Genomic DNA, 19,131 nt, shown 5'->3' with positions numbered 1-19,131 from the left:
CTCCACAAGAGATCACTTGTTTTTTCTTCATCTAAAACATCAAAGTCGTTGACGAGCTTGATGGAGTTTCTCGATTTGTAAAACCGATTTCTGGTCATGCTTTCCGCCACAATTTTCACTCTCGTACTTGAAGCGCAATACATTTGAATGTTTGGCTATCCTAGACTGCCCATGTCAATAGAATTTCCCAAAAATCTGCAGTAAAATTTCCTCTGCTTCTGGGAATGACCCTTTCTTGTCATTTGGAAAAAAAGAGCAAAATGGATGAAATAACTTCAAACGTCCACTACAAAGGACATGTTTTAAACACTTGAATACTCGGCTCAAATAGACTTAAAATAACTCAAACAACACTTTAACATGTTCATAAGAGTCTTATAAATAAAATGCCAACAGCATTTCAAGGCAAAATGTCTTTTATAAAAAGTATTAAACACTTACTTTTCCTCTTTCCATAAAAAGTGCTTGCACTGAGGGAAGCCATTTTCATCTACGGTGATGTCAAGGTAACAAATAATAATAATAATAATATTGCCTTTATTAGTCCCACAATGGGGAAATTCGAGATTCGAACCCAGGCCTCCTGGGGGGACTGGGTCCTGAACGCGGCGCCTTAGACCACTCGGCCATCCTGGCAGCCAACCACCCACCCCTACAAATTTGGTATCATTGGAAAGCTCTGAATGTCCTCTATAGAGCACAAAAAGAGTTAATGCAATTGGATGCACTGGGTGGGAGATATTTAGGTTTAAAAATGTCCTCTACAGAGGACAAATTTGAACTACTGGTCGTCAGGAGGATATTTCAATTTATATTTAAGCTTGCTTATGTAATAATACAATATTTATTCAATTATTTTAGTATGTAAAATTCTCAACAATTTAAACCTTTTTATTTCACACTTGAATATTTCTTAACATATTTGTTCTTTTGAATTTGGATGCAATTTAAATTATTCCATCCATCCAGCCATTTTCTGCCGCTCATCCGGGGTCGGGTTATTGAATTAATTTTTTAAGTATTTTTTATCATTCAATATTTATTTCAAGATCAGGACTCTTCTCAATGAGTTCAATATTTATAAAATGTTTCTATATTTATTATTAATTGAATTAAGTCTGTATGTGGTTTCCAATTTTAAATTTTAATATTTTCCTATTTCAATATATAAATAATGCAATGTATAAAAAATATAATACAGCATGAAAAAAAATATTTGGTATATTTGACAAAATTATAGTTTTTCCAAAGTGAGATTTTGCTTAGCAACAAACGCCAAACCCTTGATAGAGCTCAACCTAGAAAGTGTATTTAGCAAGTCAGAAATTTATTCAGAAAGCGTAATATTAAATGTATGTGAGGGGATATTTGAAGAGTTTGAGTTTTGTTCAATGGACCATTCATATACGAGCCAGCCAAACGCAGCGAGAAAACCAGCGCTGACTCCAGTCGCCATCAAGTTGCCAACTCCTGACATACCAAAACCTTTGAGAGAAACTGAGACGATTTGCGTTTCTCGGTCTGGTTCTTTTTATCGTTCAACTTCTAGATCTGTTTTTCACCTTTTCACGGCATAATGAAGGCCAGTTGAGCAAGTTGGACAAGTGATTTTATTGATGATTGTGGAAGGCAACGATTTCATAAGCACTGTTTCTTCTCACACCTTTTCCATTAAATACGATTAAAAAGACAACTGAAAAGCATAATGTTAAAAAAATGTTATTCCAGGCAAAGGCAATTAATTTTCTTTACATGTTTGATGTAAACACCAAAACAAATCATCATCACTCAGACACATTGCTTCTTCTGGCACGGATCACATTGGCTTAATGTCAATAAAAAAGCTTTGCAAAATTCAATATACCATATTTTATTCAAAATCAAAATTTACATCTTACCACAAAGAGTCAGTTCCTTCAGTTTTTTGTTTTCTTTTTTTAAGCTTCAAGGATCGCTGCTTTTCTCACCAGCACAATTGTGACTCTCTGCATTCTGTTTAGTGGAGAATTTTTTAGCACAAACGCTGCAACTGAATGGCTTTTCTCCATTGTGTGTTCTTGTGTGGCGTCGTAATTGCGAGTTATGATAGAAACTCTTTCCACAAACTGAGCAGGAAAAAGGTTTTTCTCCACTGTGTGTTCTTGTGTGGATTGTCAAATGCGACTTTTGAGAGAAACGCTTGCCACAAACTGAGCAGGAAAAAGGTTTTTCACCACTGTGTGCTGTTGTGTGTTTTGTGAAACTTTCCTTATGAAAGAAACTCTTGCCACAAACTGAGCAGGAAAAAGGTTTTTCACCACTGTGTGTTCTTGTATGGATTTGTAAATTTGACTTTGTTGAGAAGTATCTTCCACAAACTGAGCAGGAAAAAGGTTTTTCTCCAGTGTGTGTTCTTGTGTGGCGTCGTAATTGCGAGTTATGATAGAAACTCTTTCCACAAACTGAGCAGGAAAAAGGTTTTTCTCCACTGTGTGTTCTTGTGTGGATTGTTAAATTGGACTTTTGAGAGAAACTCTTGCCACAAACTGAGCAGGAAAAAGGTTTTTCACCACTGTGTGCTGTTGTGTGTTTTGTGAAACTTGCCTTATGAAAGAAACTCTTGCCACAAACTGAGCAGGAAAAAGGTTTTTCTCCACTGTGTGTTCTTGTGTGTTCTGTTAAACTCTTCTTATGAGAGAAGCATTTTCCACAAATTGAGCAGGAAAAAGGTTTTTCTCCACTGTGTGTTCTTGTGTGTTCTGTTAAATGTGACTTTTGAGAGAAGCATTTTCCACAAATTGAGCAGGAAAATGGTTTTTCTCCACTGTGTGTTCTTGTGTGGTTGGTTAAATGCGACTTTTGAGAGAAACGCTTGCCACAAACCGAGCAAGAAAATGTTTTTTCTCCACTGTGTGTTTTTGTGTGCGGTTTTAAAGACAACTTTGAAGTTAATGAGTCAGTGTGACATGCCCTTTCACCTTTGGCTTGCCCATCATCATCATCATCAGGAGAGCGTGATAATGTGTCCTCATTATGTACTTGTGATGGCCCCCAGTGGTCTTCATCAACTTCTGTTGTCACGTGATGACTTGAGCTGCTGCTTGGAGGCTCCGCCCCTCTCTTGTCCTCACTCTCATCCTTGTTTTCATCGTCAGTCTTTATATGGACAACGTTCACTGGTGACTTGTTGATCTCCTCCTCCTCCTCCTCCTTTTTGATGTGAGTCCAGTCTGGCTCCTCTTTCACAGAATAGGAGATCGTTTTCACTGACGTCTGCAGGACACAAAAAGACAAATTTGGTTTGGTCAAGTCAAAGGTCAGGCGGCGACTTTGTCTTATATTGTTTCTACCGTGCTACCTTGACTTGTGCCTGCCGCATACGGAGCAATGCGTGCGACCCCGATTTGGACCGGACCATGGGGACATTTCACAAAATTACGTCAGACGCAGTAAACCTCCCTTTCCTAACAGCACAACAGTGATAAAAGAAGCATTTAAAAAGGAAGCACGCTGCGGCTAATGCCCGATTTCATTCCTGACATGGTCACAGACGTTTCTGGAAGCTAAGCGAAGTTAGCACACACAAGCTATTGTGTGCGTCTGATGGAACACCTGTTGTGGGACCCGAACATATTGATGGGGGCCACTGGGGGCCATCGCAACATAATGTCATTGATAAAATAGGAATCCTTCAAGCGAAATATGTTTACAAGTATTTCTTTTTGCATTTAGAGATAGTTTCATCGTGGTTATCGTATTTTCGCGACCATCAGGCGCACTTTAAAGTCTTAAATCTTCCCCAAAACAAATGATGCGCCTTGTAATGCGACTTGCCTATTATATGGACGATGGATCCCCTGCTTGAAAATGGCAGTCTGTTCGGCACGAAAGCGGAAGAACAGGACACACCCCGCTGTGATATGATTGGCTGCTGGCCGTGTGGGGCACTGTCATCAACTCACCGACAGATGTCACCATTTGCGATGCAAATCATTGTCATATTCTTCTAAACATCGGAAAAACTTAAGATTTAAACCGTATGCAAATGAACAAATATTTTAGTTCCCAAACATAAACTTGACAGATGAATTAAACTTAACTTTTGTTTCTGGTTTTGTTGTTGCCACCATGTTGTCGGTTGGACAGTATTCCAAATGTCATGCCATGTCATTATCCACACCGCTTATCCTGTACTGGGTCGCGGGAGGGTGCTGGAGCTGACGTGATAAAGTGTTTCTTAATGTCAACATATTTGCACCTTTGCCTTTTTACAGGCTTTTTCGCCAGTGCTATGGTGCCTTGATTGTCCTCAAAAACAATTAGTCGCTCTTTATTTTTTGCATGAGATATTTTTTTATCTCCCAAGGGGATATTTCACGTGGATTGAGCTCTTAAGTAACTAAAAAAGTAAAAGAAAAAAATAATTAAGGTTCTTTAAGAATATGAATATGCAAGAAAGAAATCTCTCAGATCAACATTTCACATTGTCGTTTGTCAAATGTTGATAAATTGTATTTTTCATTCAGGATTTGTCTGTTGTTTTTCATTTATTTGCACGTCACTATTTAAGTATTTTTTTCTTTTACTATTCTTTACCTCTATCAGTATTTAATTCGATTTTCATGAAATTATTTAAGCTTGCTTATATAATACTACAATATTTATTAATTTTTTTAATACAACAAAATTTTTTCAATATTTAATTATTTTTATTTAAATCTTGAATATTTGTCAACATTTGTTCATTTAAATATGAGTGCAATTATTTTATTTATTTATTGCAATAATTAATACTTAAAATTTCATTCATTATTTTTTATCTTTCAAAATTCGTTCAATATTTATTAAATGTTTCTATATTTATTATGAATTTAATTAACTCAGTATGTGGTTGTGAATTTTAAATTGAAATATGTCGCTGTTTTATTATGTAAATGTTAGAGTGTTAAAAAATATTTCTGTATTTATTTAGGTACTTAAATATTTAATTATTCGTTTCAGTATTCATTAAATTACGGTGATTCACTTTTGCAATTCAGACGCGCAGCAACGAACTGCGTAATGCGGATCCTCTCCTCCGTGGTGACGAAAAAAAAAGAAGCGGGAAGATTAACAAAAGCAGGAACGGACCGTGCATCAGCAGAGCGATAAATACACTGTGTTCAGGAGGCGCACACGATATTTGTGCCTTTCTTCATTTTTACTTTGTTTATTAATGTACATTGTTTGCATTGGCCTCAAGGACTCATTCGGCGTGTATGTATTTGTAGTTTTCACTGTGTCACGTGATTTCCTAAAGCCATCAAAGGAAGAGAAATAAAAAAAGAAAATCTGGACATCAGTCTGAATCGTGGCCTTTTCGCTGGACCGGTGTAGCTACACTCTTGACATTCCAAAATCTTTGAGAGAAACTTAGACTACTTGCATTTATCTTTCTTGATCTATTTAAAGTTCAACTTCTAGTTCAGTTTTTCACCTTTTCACAGCGTAATGAAGGCCAGTTGAGCAAGTGGAACAAGTGATTTTATTGATGATGGTGGAAGGCACCGATTTCATAAGCACCGTTTCTTCTCACACCTTTTCCATTAGGTACGATTAAAAAGACAACTGAAAAGCATAACGTTAACAAATGTTCTTCCAAGCAAAGGCAATTAATTTTATTTATGTTTGATATAAAGCCACTGATGGTGTAGTGGTACACTTGCCCAAGTTGTGTGCAGGCAGCGTGGGTTCAGTTCCCACTCAGTGACGGTGTCTATGTCTGCCCTGTGACTGGCTGGTGACCAGTTCAGGGTGTAGTATAAAAACAAAAAAAATCATCATCACTCAGACACAATGGTTCTTCTGGCAATGATCACATTGGCTTCGTGTCAATAAAAAAGCTTTGCAAATTTCAATTTATTATATTTTATTCAAAATCACAAAACCACAAAGAGTCGGTTCCTTCAGTTTTTTTGTCCTTTTTTTAAGCTTCAGATCGCTGCAATTCTCACCAGCACAATCGTGTTTCTCAGCACTCTGTTTAGTGGCGAATTTTTTAGCACAAACGCTGCAACTGAATGTCTTGTCTCCACTGTGCGTTCTTGTGTGGATTCGTAAATTTGACTTTACAGAGAAAGATTTACCGCAAACCGAGCAGGAAAAAGGTTTTTCTCCACTGTGTGTTCTTGCGTGCCTTGTTAAATGAGAATTTTGGGAGAAGCTTTTACCACAAACTGAGCAGGAAAAAGGTTTTTCTCCATTGTGTGTTCTTGTGTGGCTTGTTAACGTTGAGTTTTGAGAGAAGCTTTTACCACAAACTGAGCAGGAAAAAGGTTTTTCTCCAGTGTGCTTTCTTGTGTGCGTTTTTAAACTTGACTTTTGAGAGAAACTCTTGCCACAAACTGAGCAGGAAAATGTTTTTTCTCCACTGTGTGTTTTTTTGTGCAGTTTTAAAGACAACTTTGAAGATAATGAGTCAGTGTGACATGCCCTCTCACCTTTAGTTTGCTCATTATCATCATCATCGTCACGAGCGCCTGATAATGTGTCCTCATTATGTACTTGTGATGGCCCCCAGTGGTCTTCATCACCTTCTGTTGTCACGTGATGACTTGAGCTGCTGCTTGGAGGCTCCGCCCCTCTGTTGTCCTCACTCTCATCCTTGTTTTCATCTTCAGTCTTTATAGGGACAACGTTCACTGGTGACTTGTTGATCTCCTCCTCCTCCTCCTCCTCCTCCTTTTTGATGTGAGTCAAGTCTGGCTCCTCTTTCACAGAACAGAGATCATTTTGTCTGACGTCTGCAGGACACAAAAAGACAAATTTGGTTTGGTCAAGTCAAAGCTCAGGCGGCGACTTTGTCTTATATTGTTTCTACCGTGTTACCTTGACTTGTGCCTGCCGCATACAGAGCAATGTGTGCGACCCCGATTTGGACCGGACCATGGGGGCATTTCATAAAATTACGTCCTACGATGTAAACCTCCTTTTAGCAGCACAACAGTGATAAACGAGCATTTAAAAAGGAAGCACGTTGCGGCTGATGCCCGATTTAATTCCTGACAAAGTCACAGACATTTCTGGAAGCGTGCTCAAGTTAGCACACACAGGCTATTGTGTGCGTCTGATGGAACACCTGTTGTGGGACCCTAATTTATTAATGGGGGCCACCGCAACATAATGTCATTGATAGAATAGGAATCCTTCAAGTGAAATATGTTTACAAGTATTTCTTCTTGCATTTCGAGATAGTTTCATCGTGGGTATTTTTGCTTCCATTATAATCTGGATGCCTAAAAGAATTAAAGGGGCCCTGGCATCAGAGTCGCTATTTATTGCATGATTTACGTTTGGGGTTTTTTTTTGCCCAAAATGACATTTAGCCTGCAAGTACATTCCAACATTCCCCTTTTTATTTTTTTATAAAATTTCTGTTTTTAAATTAATTTGAAAACAACATTATGTTTGAAGAGTCAAAATCCCTACACATAAGCATTAAGCAACAACACTTTCACTGTGACTTTCATGTTGACATATTTGAATAATGACTGTATATTTTAAAGTTATCCAATATGTATTCAAATTCGACTAAGATCCACCATAATATTTGAAGAGTTCACTGAATTATTTTGGAACTGCAACGATGCTTAACAGCCATAGAGTGTCAGTAATGAGTAACAAAGTAACACAACATTGTCATTTGCATAAATTACCAGGAACTATGAGTTGCGGGGGAGATGCAAACCACCTGAGCCACAGGAACTTTATTACCAGGAACTAAATGTTCCTGGCCTTGTTGGTAGAAAAGGGGGTTGTGACGTTCTCCCTTTTAAGCCCATAGTAAGCCAAAGATGCAGATGCATTCCTTGCAGCATGCGCTTGTTCACTGATGAGATCCGTGCAACCCTGGATGGATGCATTAAATGTATTTTAAATGTTTGGATGGGGTGAAACTATGCACATGTGCACAAAACAGTGCAGAGCCACCGGAGGTTCATTGACTCATACCCGACCAAGCCAGTACAAAGTTAATAAATAAATAAGACCAATACGTACTTGATTTTTTAAAATAACTTAATATTTTGTGTTTTATCCACTAAAATTGATCATCCGCCATTGATGTTTTCGCCGCAGTGTGCACATTTTTTTTAGAGTCAGGCAGAATTCCTTCCGTAAGGAATTGCTTTAACAAGATATAAAAACCAGAAAATGTAAAATGTTAAATAATCAGTTCAAATTTTATACTGGGAAAAACATGGAGTTCACCCCCCACTCTTGGTTTTTCATTGGCAGACATTTTGTGCACTGATTTAATTTGGCATAAACAAATGTTCAGCAGACCTGCAAGTAAAAGGAAATATTTAAAAATAAAACGGCGATAACCTTGAATGCATTTCCCCAAACAACTTAATGTTGTGATGCATATTTTTAACGATAGAAAGTCGTTCATTACAAAGCAAATGAGAGTAAAACGTGTACAAACCTGCTTTGAGTGGCACAACACGAGGCTGGTTGCAACCTTCGCCCAGCAGTTGAAGATGTTGCTCGTTCTCTTCTTTTATTCCACAAAGTTCCTCTTCGTACTTGGGTGTCGTTCTTTCACACATTTTCAAATGATAATTCCCAAAAATCCGCACTTGATCTCTGCTTGGCGATGAGTCATGTGCCTCTTTTCGTTAGCGGCTAGCTAGCTAACAAGCTAAGCTAACTACGCCGAAAAGCATCAACGCGCGAAGATGAGGTTATCGGGACACAAAGACTTAATCAATTATGTCGTAGTCCTTTAGAGTAGCACTGGACATCCTATGAGAAAATTACAGTCAGTTCCACACGAAATCAGAAGAATTTAGCGGTGGGTGTTTTTGTTCCGGTGTGGACGGATCGGTGGATCTGGTCGAGGTCCTTCGGAAGCTGCGCGCTAGGTAATGACGTCATGCTATAAGCACGTATTTTTCAAATATATTTCTTTGACTCTGTGTTTGTTTTACCCCTGGCTGTTCTATTTTAATATATATTTTATATAATATTTTAATTCGGTCGATAATTTTTTTTTTGCAAAATAACTAAATTAACGCCACATTGGCGAGTCAGCTCTTACGTCACTTCCGCCTATGCCCCGAGAAGCCGCTGCTGCTACAGCAGTGGGACGTTTCCGTTTCTCCTACCGAACTTGCAACAATGCTGTGGTTCACTCGGGCTGCGAGATTGTATGAATATAATGTCTGCATATACTAGCAATGCCTCTCAATTATTTCACGCCCGCCCCTTCCAAGAAGAAAAAGATTCGCGCCCCCCACCACCATTTTTTTCTGTCTCTGTATAGTGATGTTAGATTGTCAATAAAATATCCCTTAACTAAGCTAAATTCCTAAGAAATATGATTTTGAGAACTATTATTGTGAGGATCTCGAAACTCAGTACTCTGTTGTGCAAATATTGATGAGATGATAAATATTTACTCATACGTTTTTTTGAAAAAAAAAAAAAAAAACCTTTATTAACATTAGCAAACTAAACACAGTTATTAATACGTACATAATATAGAAAAGACAAAAAGAAGAGCCAGGGGGATTTTAAACAAAAATTCTTTGTAAATAACATAAAGCAACAGCTTTAGTATGTTTACGATACGTTTTTTTAAAAAATAATTTTATGGTGACTATACGTTTTTTTAATGGTTACTGTAACAATATTATTGTTAGTTATGTTATGTTGCTTAGGGGCCGATTACAGTGACGGACGAGAGAAGGAGGAAGTGACGTTTTCCCTATGTCAACAGACTGAAGTAACGTACTGTACTGCAAAAGTTAAGAAGTTAATAAAAGTGAAGTAAGCAAGTCAATGCTTTAATTGTCCACTCTGTATGAGAAACAGAACAGAGTGAAACACACACCAATATCAAAGGCAAACAGTATTAACAATACACCAGAATGTCAAACGATGCACAATTATTCACCATATGACTGTGTATATCATAAAACCGTAACAAAATAACATTCATTCAGAAAATATCCCCTTATTAATCAGAACTCAAAGGGATGATTCTATAAACATGCAAACCTTCAGCACAGCAACCTTATTTATAAGACACAGTTACAAAGGAATACGAATACTGCGTGTTATGAAGGCAAGGAAATAATTCAAATATACAAACGCAGCTAGCAAACGATAATGAACGATTATGTTCCAACGTTAATTGAACTCTTGTTCCTACTCTATTAGCTTGTGAGCAATGAACAAACGACAACGTGAAGCCAAAATGTGAGCGTCAGATGCGCGTAAAACTTAATCTTTTGCAGTTCAATCGCTATAAAACTACCAGCTGCAGATTTCAGAAAGTCCCGCCAACATGAAGCTGCTCTCGGCGGCGACTGTGAGCGTTGAACTGCCGCCATCCACAATCAAAACCGGGCACCGACGTCTCCGAAATCGTTGAAGCAAGTTTTTAAGTAGGGCTTATCTTGATAAATTGACCACACATTTGACGTTTACACCACTACTTTGTCGCCTAAAATAATCGTAAAATCAAATGTTGTATCACAATAGAGTAATATTTACAAAAAACATTGCAATACCTCTGAAGGTTTTCTCTTCGGCTTATGTCGCTGGTTGGCACATTATGTATCGTGATTGGCTGTCCGAAGAACAAACATCATGTCGGAGGAATCCTGGGTAATGGAGGATAGTGACAAGACGCCCGTTGAATAAATGTTGAAAAGCCTTGCCGAGGGATGCCATTTGAGTATTTATTCTATGGCCTTGAGCATGCATTTCACACTAGTCCGCCACAGCATTTAGGGGTTTACATGTTCACTAGTAAGATACAAAAATGAGCTTACTACTGATCATGTAAGCTGAAAAAAAAGCCCACTCGTTCACTAGTAAGATATTTTAGCTTACTTGTTCACACGTAAGCTCAGAAATGCCCATCACATGTTAACTAGTAAGCTAAAAAATGAGCTTACTAGTGAACTAGAGGGCATTTGTATCATACGTGTTAACTAGTAAGCTAAAAAAACTAGTGGGCATTTGTATCTTACGTGTTAACTAGTAAGATACAAAAATTAGCTTACTAGTGAACTAGTGGGCGTTTTTATCTTACATGTTAACTAGTAAGATACAAAAATGAGCTTACTAGTGAGCTCAAAAAATGCACACTAGTTCACCCGTAAGCTAAAAACTGCCCACTCGCTACTAGCATACTAGTTAACATCTAATGGCCATTTTTTAGTTTACATGTTAACTAGTAAGCGCTAAAATAAGGTTACTAGTGAACTAGTGCACATTTTTTTTAGCTCATGGGGATCAGTAGGAAAGAATGCAATGGTTTCCTATTGGCGGTCCATTTCAAATTAATATAATCTAACCAGTCACTGCTCATGATTTTGGTATACGGTAGTCTGAAATTAGTGACATATGATGACTGTATTTTATATTATGTAATATTTAATAGCTTAATATTTACTACACAGAAAGTATTGTACATGTTTTCTCTTTTATATAACTACATACCTATTTTTTTACACCAGCCTGCATATGGAGAGGGAGAGAGAGGAAGATTAATCATAAGTAGGATGTGTTTTTATACAATCACTCTTTTCATAACAGGTATGACGGGCCGGGCTCTTAAGGGTTAAAGCGTCAAGAGATCTCATCTAGATATTGACCAATCAAAGTACTTGTCCCGCCTGCTTCATTTGAATGCAGTTCAATAGTGAACATGTTGGTGTATGAGTCATTTTAGAGACAACAATGGTCACATATTTCATTTTACATGTTGTCTAGTAAGGGCCAAATGTCCACTAGTGACACCAGTTAAGCTTTTTCCTGGCCTTACTCGCTGACTTGTCAGATTCTCAAATGCTCACTAGCTCTTGTACATAATCCCTTTTCTATATTCCTACTAAATACGACATAGTTATATCTGTATATTTATGGAACCTGTGCGGGTCAGATGTGTCGACATTTCGTTCTGTATACATGTGTACAAGAATGACAATAAAGTATATCTGAATCTGAATCTGAATCTAGCTCACTAGTAAGGCATAACATGTCCACTAGTCACACTGGTTGAGATCTTGCCAACCTTACTAGCTGACTAGTGAGGTTCAAAATGTGAACTAGTTTCCTAGTAAATGCAAAGATAGCCACTGGTTAGTCTAATTTTTACCCCACTCGTTAACTTGTGAAACACATGTTTTCATTCTAGTGAACTAGTTGAGTCCACAATGAATCACTCGTTAACGAGTGACACTGGTGTTTATTTAACTAGCTAACAAGTAGAAGGAATTTTGTCTCACTTGTCAGACACAGAAAAGAACTTGTGCAAGATTTGACTGAACATGTTTGAATTTTATCCTACATGTTGGCCTTTTATTTTTACTTGTTAAAGGTTATGCATCACGAGTGATGCATTGTGCACAACAAATATCTAACGTGGGGATTTTTGGTATACTAGCTAATGTTTTTGCATACTAGCTGGCATTTATATCATACTAGTTAACCAAAATTGCTTACTAGTGGATATGTGTGCACAACTTGTGAACTTGTAACGCGTTGTAACTGGGAAACAAATCAACTTCTCAAATTTGATGATTTCACAAGTTAACTTGTGTGCACATGTCACCTAGTGCGCAATTTTGTCATCCACTTGTGAACTAGTTATGTGAAAATAATTGTCACTTGTTTGCTCGTGACTCACTTTGAACCCAAATACTTTACTAGTTAGAATACATGAGCTTTACAAGTTAACAAGAGAGGTCAAAATGAGCACAACTAGTGTAACTAGTGGATATCTCAGCATGTACTAGTTTACTAGTTAATATTTTGAGCCTTTCTAGTTAACTTGGAAGGCCAAAATAGATTGCAAGCCTTTAAGTAGTTTGGCTTCATTCATTCACTCGTCAACATGTAGCCCATGAGAGGCAGCTGCTAGTTAACTAGCTGCAGTTCCCCAGGAACACTTGTCAACTTGTATAAAACATGTGCAAATAAAGTGGGTGGGACAATGACAAAATCTGAATTCTGATTCGTGTATTTAACTGTAGAGCCAATAGGAATCCTGGATGCACACATCTGCCCCACCTTCTCATTAGTTTTTTGTGTAACTAGTTGACGAGTGAGCAGTTTGGCATCCACTAGTTCTACTAGTAAACATTTTGGACCTCACTAGTTGAACTTTCCATCCATCTTCTATACCGCTTCTCCTCACTAGGGTCGCGGGGGGTGCTGGAGCCTATCCCAGCTATCTTGGGGCAGTAGGCGGGGGACACCCTGAACTGGTTGCCAGCCAATTGCAGGGCACACAGAGACGAACAACCATCCGCGCTCACACTCATTCATACCTAGGGGCAATTTCGAGTGTTCAATCGGCCTGCCATGCATGTTTTTGGAATGTGGGAGGAAACCGGAGTACCCAGAGGAAACCCACGCAAGCACGGGGAGAACATGCAAACTCCACACAGGATGGCCGGAGCCGGGATCGAACCCGCGCCCGATGCTGTCTCTCACTGTGAGGCAATCGTGCTAACCAGTCGGCCTCCGTGCCGCCAACTAGTTGAACTAGTTCAGTCAAAATTTCTCACTAGTGTAATTTGTGGAAATTTGGGGCATCACTAGTTGACAAGTAACATTTTTGAAAGTTACTAGTGAAATATTAAGGCTTAAAGGGCTTTCACAAGTCGACTAGGAAGTATTCTAGCCATTACAAGTTAACTATTGGGTATTTTCGCTCTCACTAGTTAACTAGTGTAGGAAATCATATGTCACTAGTTAACATGTTGGAATAATCCACGTTTTACTATTTAACATGTTGCTGAAAATGAGTCACTTGTCAGAGTTTCTGTGCAACTACTACAACAACAAAGGGCATCACTAGTGTGGCTGAATGTATAACTAGTGCTGGAAAAGACCGCACTAGTGAAATACGCAAATGTCTGATATCAAGGATATGGATTAAATGCTCAAAGGTCTTGCCAGATGCGCTAGCTAGCATGCGCGGATCAGGTGAAGTACGCACATGTGCACAAAACTGTGCAGGGCCATCGAGGTTAATTGACTCTCACCCGACTGCGCCAGTACAAAGTTCATAAATAAATAAGACCAATACGTACTTGAACTTAATAATTTGTGTTTTATGCACTAAAATTGATCAACAGCCATTGTCAGGTAGAATTCATTCCATAAGGAATTGCTTCAACAAGATATAAAAACCAGAAAATGTAAAATGTTAAATAATCAGTTCAAATTTTATACTGGGAAAAAACATGGAGTTTACCCCCCACTATTGGTTATTCTTTGGCATTTATTTTCTGCACTGATTTCATTTGGCAAAAACAAATGTTCAGCAAACCGACAAGTAAAAGGCAACATTTAAAAATAAAACGGCAATAACCTTGAACGATTTCCCCAAACAACTTAATGTTGTGATGCATATTTTTAACGATAGAAAGTCGTTCTTTACAAAGCAAATGAGAGTAAGACGTGTACAAACCTGCTTTGAGTAGCACAACACGAGGCTGGTTGCAAACTTCGTCCAGCAGTTGATGATGTTGCTCGTTCTCTTCTTTTATTCCACAAAGTTCCTCTTTGTGCTTGGGTGTCGTTCTTGCACACATTTTCAAACGCCAATCTCAACAAATCCGCACTTGATCTCTGCTTGGCGATAACTCGTGAGCTTCTCTTTGTTCGACGAGACGAATGAAAGATGGCGTCTTTTTTTTCAAGTAGTGCTGAATGGATCTCCTGCGTGAAGACTGCAGTTTGTTCAGCACTCAAGCGGAAGAATAGGACACACCCCGCTGTGATATGATTGGCTGCTGACTTTGTGGAGCACTGTCACGAACTCACCGACAGATGTCGCCATTTGCGATGCAAATAATTGTTGTCTCCTTCCAAACAAAGGAAAAACGTAAGATTCAAACCGTATGCACATTACACAAATATGAACTTGAATTGAATTGAATTTTACTTTTGTTGCTGGTTTTGTTAAAACATCTGCCACCATGTCGTCGGTTGGACAGTCTTCCAAATGTATTTCCCTATTATTAACAGTTGACGTGATAAACTGATACTTTATGTCAACATGTTTGTGTCAAGTTATGGAGTAGGTTGAAGAGGACCCAAAAGCAGGGAAGCAAGGAGAGGGAAACTTAATGGGTATTTAATAAACAAAACAAAAGGCAAACAAGGAACTTGGAAAAACTAAAATATTGTAACGTTGTATAATAAATCAGGCCGATTTGTCCATCAGCGAACACTTTTATTTTTAAGCCAGAAACGGCTGCTGTTGGCCGCAACCACGCCGATCAGAAAACTAAAACAACAACGACAACAACATAACATTCACTCCCGTCGCTTCCCCGCTGCCTTCACAGCCTCCCCAGAAAAGAGGAAAACACAGAACGCTTGAACTATTTACAAAGTCGCTCCACTGCCCTCCCCTTTATCAACTGCCAGTTCCTCAAGCTCCTACTCCGGCGGTGCACGTTCTGTGCCCCCCCCCTGAGTTGCCCAGGATCATTTATACATTTCAACAAACAAAGCAAAGACATCCTACTACTCTCCTATTTGCTATGTGTCATCTGCAGCTAACTTTAGCTTTCTCTTATTGGTTGTCTTCCCCGCAGGATGGCGTGTCGGCTCTTCCCATGTGCGCGCCAAGGCAGTTGTTTGTGCTCAACTGCCAATGAGCCACTGGATCTGTTATTCTGCTTTTGCGGTCACCATTTTACCTATCTCACACAACAGCGCCTTGATGTCTGGAACATTCTGCGTCAGCACACCCAGTTCTCAGAAGTGCGGCTCGTCCTGTACAAAACATCTGCCACCTATGCATTTCACACAGCCTGATCTGACCTTTTATTGTACATTGAATTAAAGGCCAGTCAATAAAAATCTCTCTTGCATTAAACTGAATACATTTAACTTGTAGTCAATCGTATAAAATCCTTTATAGTCAAATGTATCAAATCCTTTACTATGCTGGCAGTTTACCAGGAAGCCACAAAACAGATGCACGTCTTTAACCGTGTTTGACAGGAAACCATTTAGCTCGCATTTAACAGAAGTGTGACCCAAACGTGTTGTAAGCTGAAACCGTTCGAACAACAGGAAGCGTGTGGACGGGTGTGATAAAGTCAAAGTGTTCATGTTTTTCCATTCTTTGAGTTTACATATTAAAATTGCTTTTGTTACAGGCCCCAGATTGGCAGGCGTGTTGACAGATAATAATCCTGCAAATGCAGGAAAAATGATGAGAACGGAGATCAGTTGTTGCTTTTTCAACGGATCTTGTCAGAATCGCGAACTCATAGAAACTACGACACAACGCCACTTTACTGCAGCCTGTTGTGAAGATACAATCACATCGCTGGTACTGTGCTGTTCCTTTACTGCCCTCTGCTGTCGAAACACGCACACTTTTCAAATCAACCTGGAAAATGGATTTCCCTTCACCACATCAACCATCCCAAATGAACCAAACTGTGACCACATATTTCGTGGGTCACACTTTGCCGTGCTTCAATAAAACGCCGCACAGGAGTGGGAAAGCTTTTCTCTGGACCTTCTCACTGAGAGGTTTGGCGGACCGCTCCTCGCAAGTGACAAAGACAATCTTGGCTGGTAGATTGTTGTACAGTCAGAAGGCTTGTCCAGTTGTTTTGCAGAAACTTCTCTGACAGTTCCCAAATACGAACTTGAAAAACGTATTCAACTTAACTGCCGTTGAGAGAAACTGAGACGATTTGCGTTTCTCTGTCTGGTTCTTTTTATAGTTCAACTTCTAGTTCAGTTTTTCACCTTTTTACACAGCATAATGAAGGCCAGTTGAGCAAGTGGAACAAGTGATTTTATTGATGATTGTGGAAGGCAACGATTTCATAAGCACCATTTCTTCTCACACCTTTTCCATTAAGTACGATTAAAAAGACAACTGAAAAGCATAATGTTAAAAAATGTTGTTCCAGGCAAAGGCAATTTTATTCATAATGTTTGATGTAAACACCAAAACAAATCATCATCACTCAGACACATTGCTTCTTCTGACACTGATCACATTGGATTAGTGTCAATAAAAGAGGTTTGCAAAATTAAATTTATATTTTATTCAAAATCACATTTACATCTTACCACAAAGAGTCGGTTCTTTCATTTTTTTAATCTTCAAGGATCGCTGCAATTCTCACCAGCACAATCGTGTCTCTCAGCACTACGTTTAGTGAAGAATTTTTTAGCGCAAACGCTGCAACTGAATGGCTTGTCTCCACTGTGCGTTCTTGTGTGGCTTGTTAACTGTGAATTTTGAGAGAAACCCTTGCCACAAACTGAGCAGGAAAAAGGTTTTACTACAGTGTGCTTTCTTGTGTGGCTTGTTAAACTTGACTTTATAGAAAAGCTTTCACCACAAACTGAGCAGGAAAAAGGTTTTTCACCACGGTGTGTTCTTGAGTGCGCTGTTAATTGTGACTTTAGAGAGAAACTCTTGCCACAAACTGAGCAGGAAAAAGGTTTTTCACCACTGTGTGTTCTTGTGTGGATTGTTAACGTTGACTTACGGAGGAAGCTTTTGCCACAAACTGAGCAGGAAAAAGGTTTTACTACAGTGTGCTTTCTTGTGTGGCTTGTTAAACTTGACTTTATAGAAAAGCTTTCACCACAAACTGAGCAGGAAAAAGGTTTTTCACCACGGTGTGTTCTTGAGTGCGCTGTTAATTGTGACTTTAGAGAGAAACTCTTGCCACAAACTGAGCAGGAAAAAGGGTTTTCACCACTGTGTGTTCTTGTGTGGATTGTTAACGTTGACTTACGGAGGAAGCTTTTGCCACAAACTGAGCAGGAAAAAGGCTTTTCTCCAGAGTGTGTTCTTCTATGTTTTGTTAAATTTGACTTTTGAGAGAAACTCTTGCCACAAACTGAGCAGGAAAAAGGCTTTTCTCCACTGTGCGTTCTTGTGTGATATTTTAAAGTTGACTTTACAGAAAAGCTTTTGCCACAAACTGAGCAGGAAAAAGGTTTTTCTCCAGTGTGTGTTCTTCTATGTTTTGTTAAATTTGACTTTTGAGAGAAACTCTTGCCACAAACTGAGCAGGAAAAAGGCTTTTCTCCACTGTGTGTTCTTGTGTGTCTTGTTACCTGAGACTTCTCAGAGAAGAATTTTCCACAAACCGAGCAAGCAAAAGGTGTTTCACCACTGTGTGTTTTTGTGTGACATGTTAAAATTGACTTTCGAGAGAAACGCTTGTCACAAACTGAGAAGGAAAAAGGGTTTTCTCCAGTGTGTGTTCTTGTGTGCCTTTTTACATTTGACTGATTAACAAAACTCATGCCACAAACTAAGCAGGAAAAAGGTTTTTCACCACTGTGTGTTCTTGTGTGAATTATTAAATTAGACCTTTGAGAGAAACTCTTGCCACAAACTGAGCAGGAAAAAGGTTTTTCACCACTGTGTGTTCTTGTGTGAATTATTAAATTAGACCTTTGAGAGAAACTCTTGCCACAAACTGAGCAGGAAAAAGGTTTTTCACCACTGTGTGTTCTTGTGTGGCTTGTTAAATGTGACTTTACAGAAAAGCTTTTGCCACAAATTGAGCAGGAAAAAGGTTTTTCTCCAGTATGTGTTCTTATGTGCTGTTTTAAAGAGAATTTTGAAGTTAATGATTTCCCACAGTGAGTACATACCCAACTGTCAGTGTGACATGCCCTTTCACCTTTGGCTTGCCCATCATCAGCATCATCATCATTCGTATCATTATCATGAGCGTCTGATAATGTGTCCTCATTATGTGCTTGTGATGGCGCCCAGTGGTCTTCGTCATCTTCTGTTGTCACGTGATGACTTGAACTGCTGCTTGTAGGCTCCGCCCCTCTGTTGTCCTCACTCTCATCCTTGTTTTCATCTTCAGTCTTTATAGGGACAACGTTCAGTGGTGACTTGTTGATCTCCTCTTCTTCCTCCTCCTTTTTGATGTGAGTCCAGTCTGGCTTCTCTTTCACAGAACAGAGATCATATTCACTGACGTCTGCAGGACACAGAAAGACAAATTTGGTTTGGTCAAGTCAAAGCTCATGCGGCGACTTTGTCCTATTTTCTACAGTGCTACCTTGACTTGAGCCTGCTGCACACAGATTAATGCGTGCGACCCCGATTTGGACCGGACCATGGGGACATTT

At 38.9% G+C, this 19,131-nt stretch overlaps 3 protein-coding genes across 3 annotated transcripts in view; all 3 read right to left on the bottom strand.

The window, feature by feature from the left end:
• Positions 1-19,131, bottom strand: part of LOC148342338 (uncharacterized) — a 91,258-nt gene that overhangs the window by 37,654 nt on the left and 34,473 nt on the right. The window lies entirely within an intron of this gene.
• LOC148342341 (uncharacterized) lies at positions 1,880-10,890 on the bottom strand. The gene is made up of 2 exons (XM_088286008.1): positions 10,861-10,890; positions 1,880-3,135 (listed from the first exon to the last, which is right to left on the bottom strand). Exons 1-2 carry the CDS (start codon positions 10,888-10,890, stop codon positions 1,945-1,947), a joined length of 1,221 nt encoding a protein of 406 aa, XP_088142134.1. The 3' UTR covers positions 1,880-1,944.
• LOC148342340 (uncharacterized) lies at positions 16,886-18,683 on the bottom strand. The gene has a single exon (XM_088288541.1). The coding sequence runs from the start codon at positions 18,283-18,285 to the stop codon at positions 17,125-17,127; it is 1,161 nt and encodes a 386-aa protein (XP_088144667.1). The 5' UTR covers positions 18,286-18,683; the 3' UTR covers positions 16,886-17,124.

This window comes from Idiotropiscis lumnitzeri, chromosome 2, assembly GCF_059441095.1.
Source record: "Idiotropiscis lumnitzeri isolate Australia: NSW breed Sydney's pygmy pipehorse chromosome 2, RoL_Ilum_1.0, whole genome shotgun sequence".
Taxonomy (NCBI): Eukaryota; Metazoa; Chordata; class Actinopteri; order Syngnathiformes; family Syngnathidae; genus Idiotropiscis; species Idiotropiscis lumnitzeri.
The sequence above is the reverse complement of the archived record's forward strand: the minus strand, read 5'-3'. Positions and strand labels throughout refer to the sequence as shown.

Bases quoted from the DNA above. Each gene is read 5' to 3' on its own strand.
- LOC148342341 (XM_088286008.1), bottom strand. From the start codon at position 10,890: ATGGGCATTTCTGAGCTTACGTGTGAACAA. The intron at 3,136-10,860 runs GTAAGCTAAAAT...GTCCATATAAAG, and splicing joins CTGAGCTTACGTGTGAACAA to ACTGACGATGAAAACAAGGA.
- LOC148342340 (XM_088288541.1), bottom strand. From the start codon at position 18,285: ATGAGTTTTGTTAATCAGTCAAATGTAAAAAGGCACACAAGAACACAC.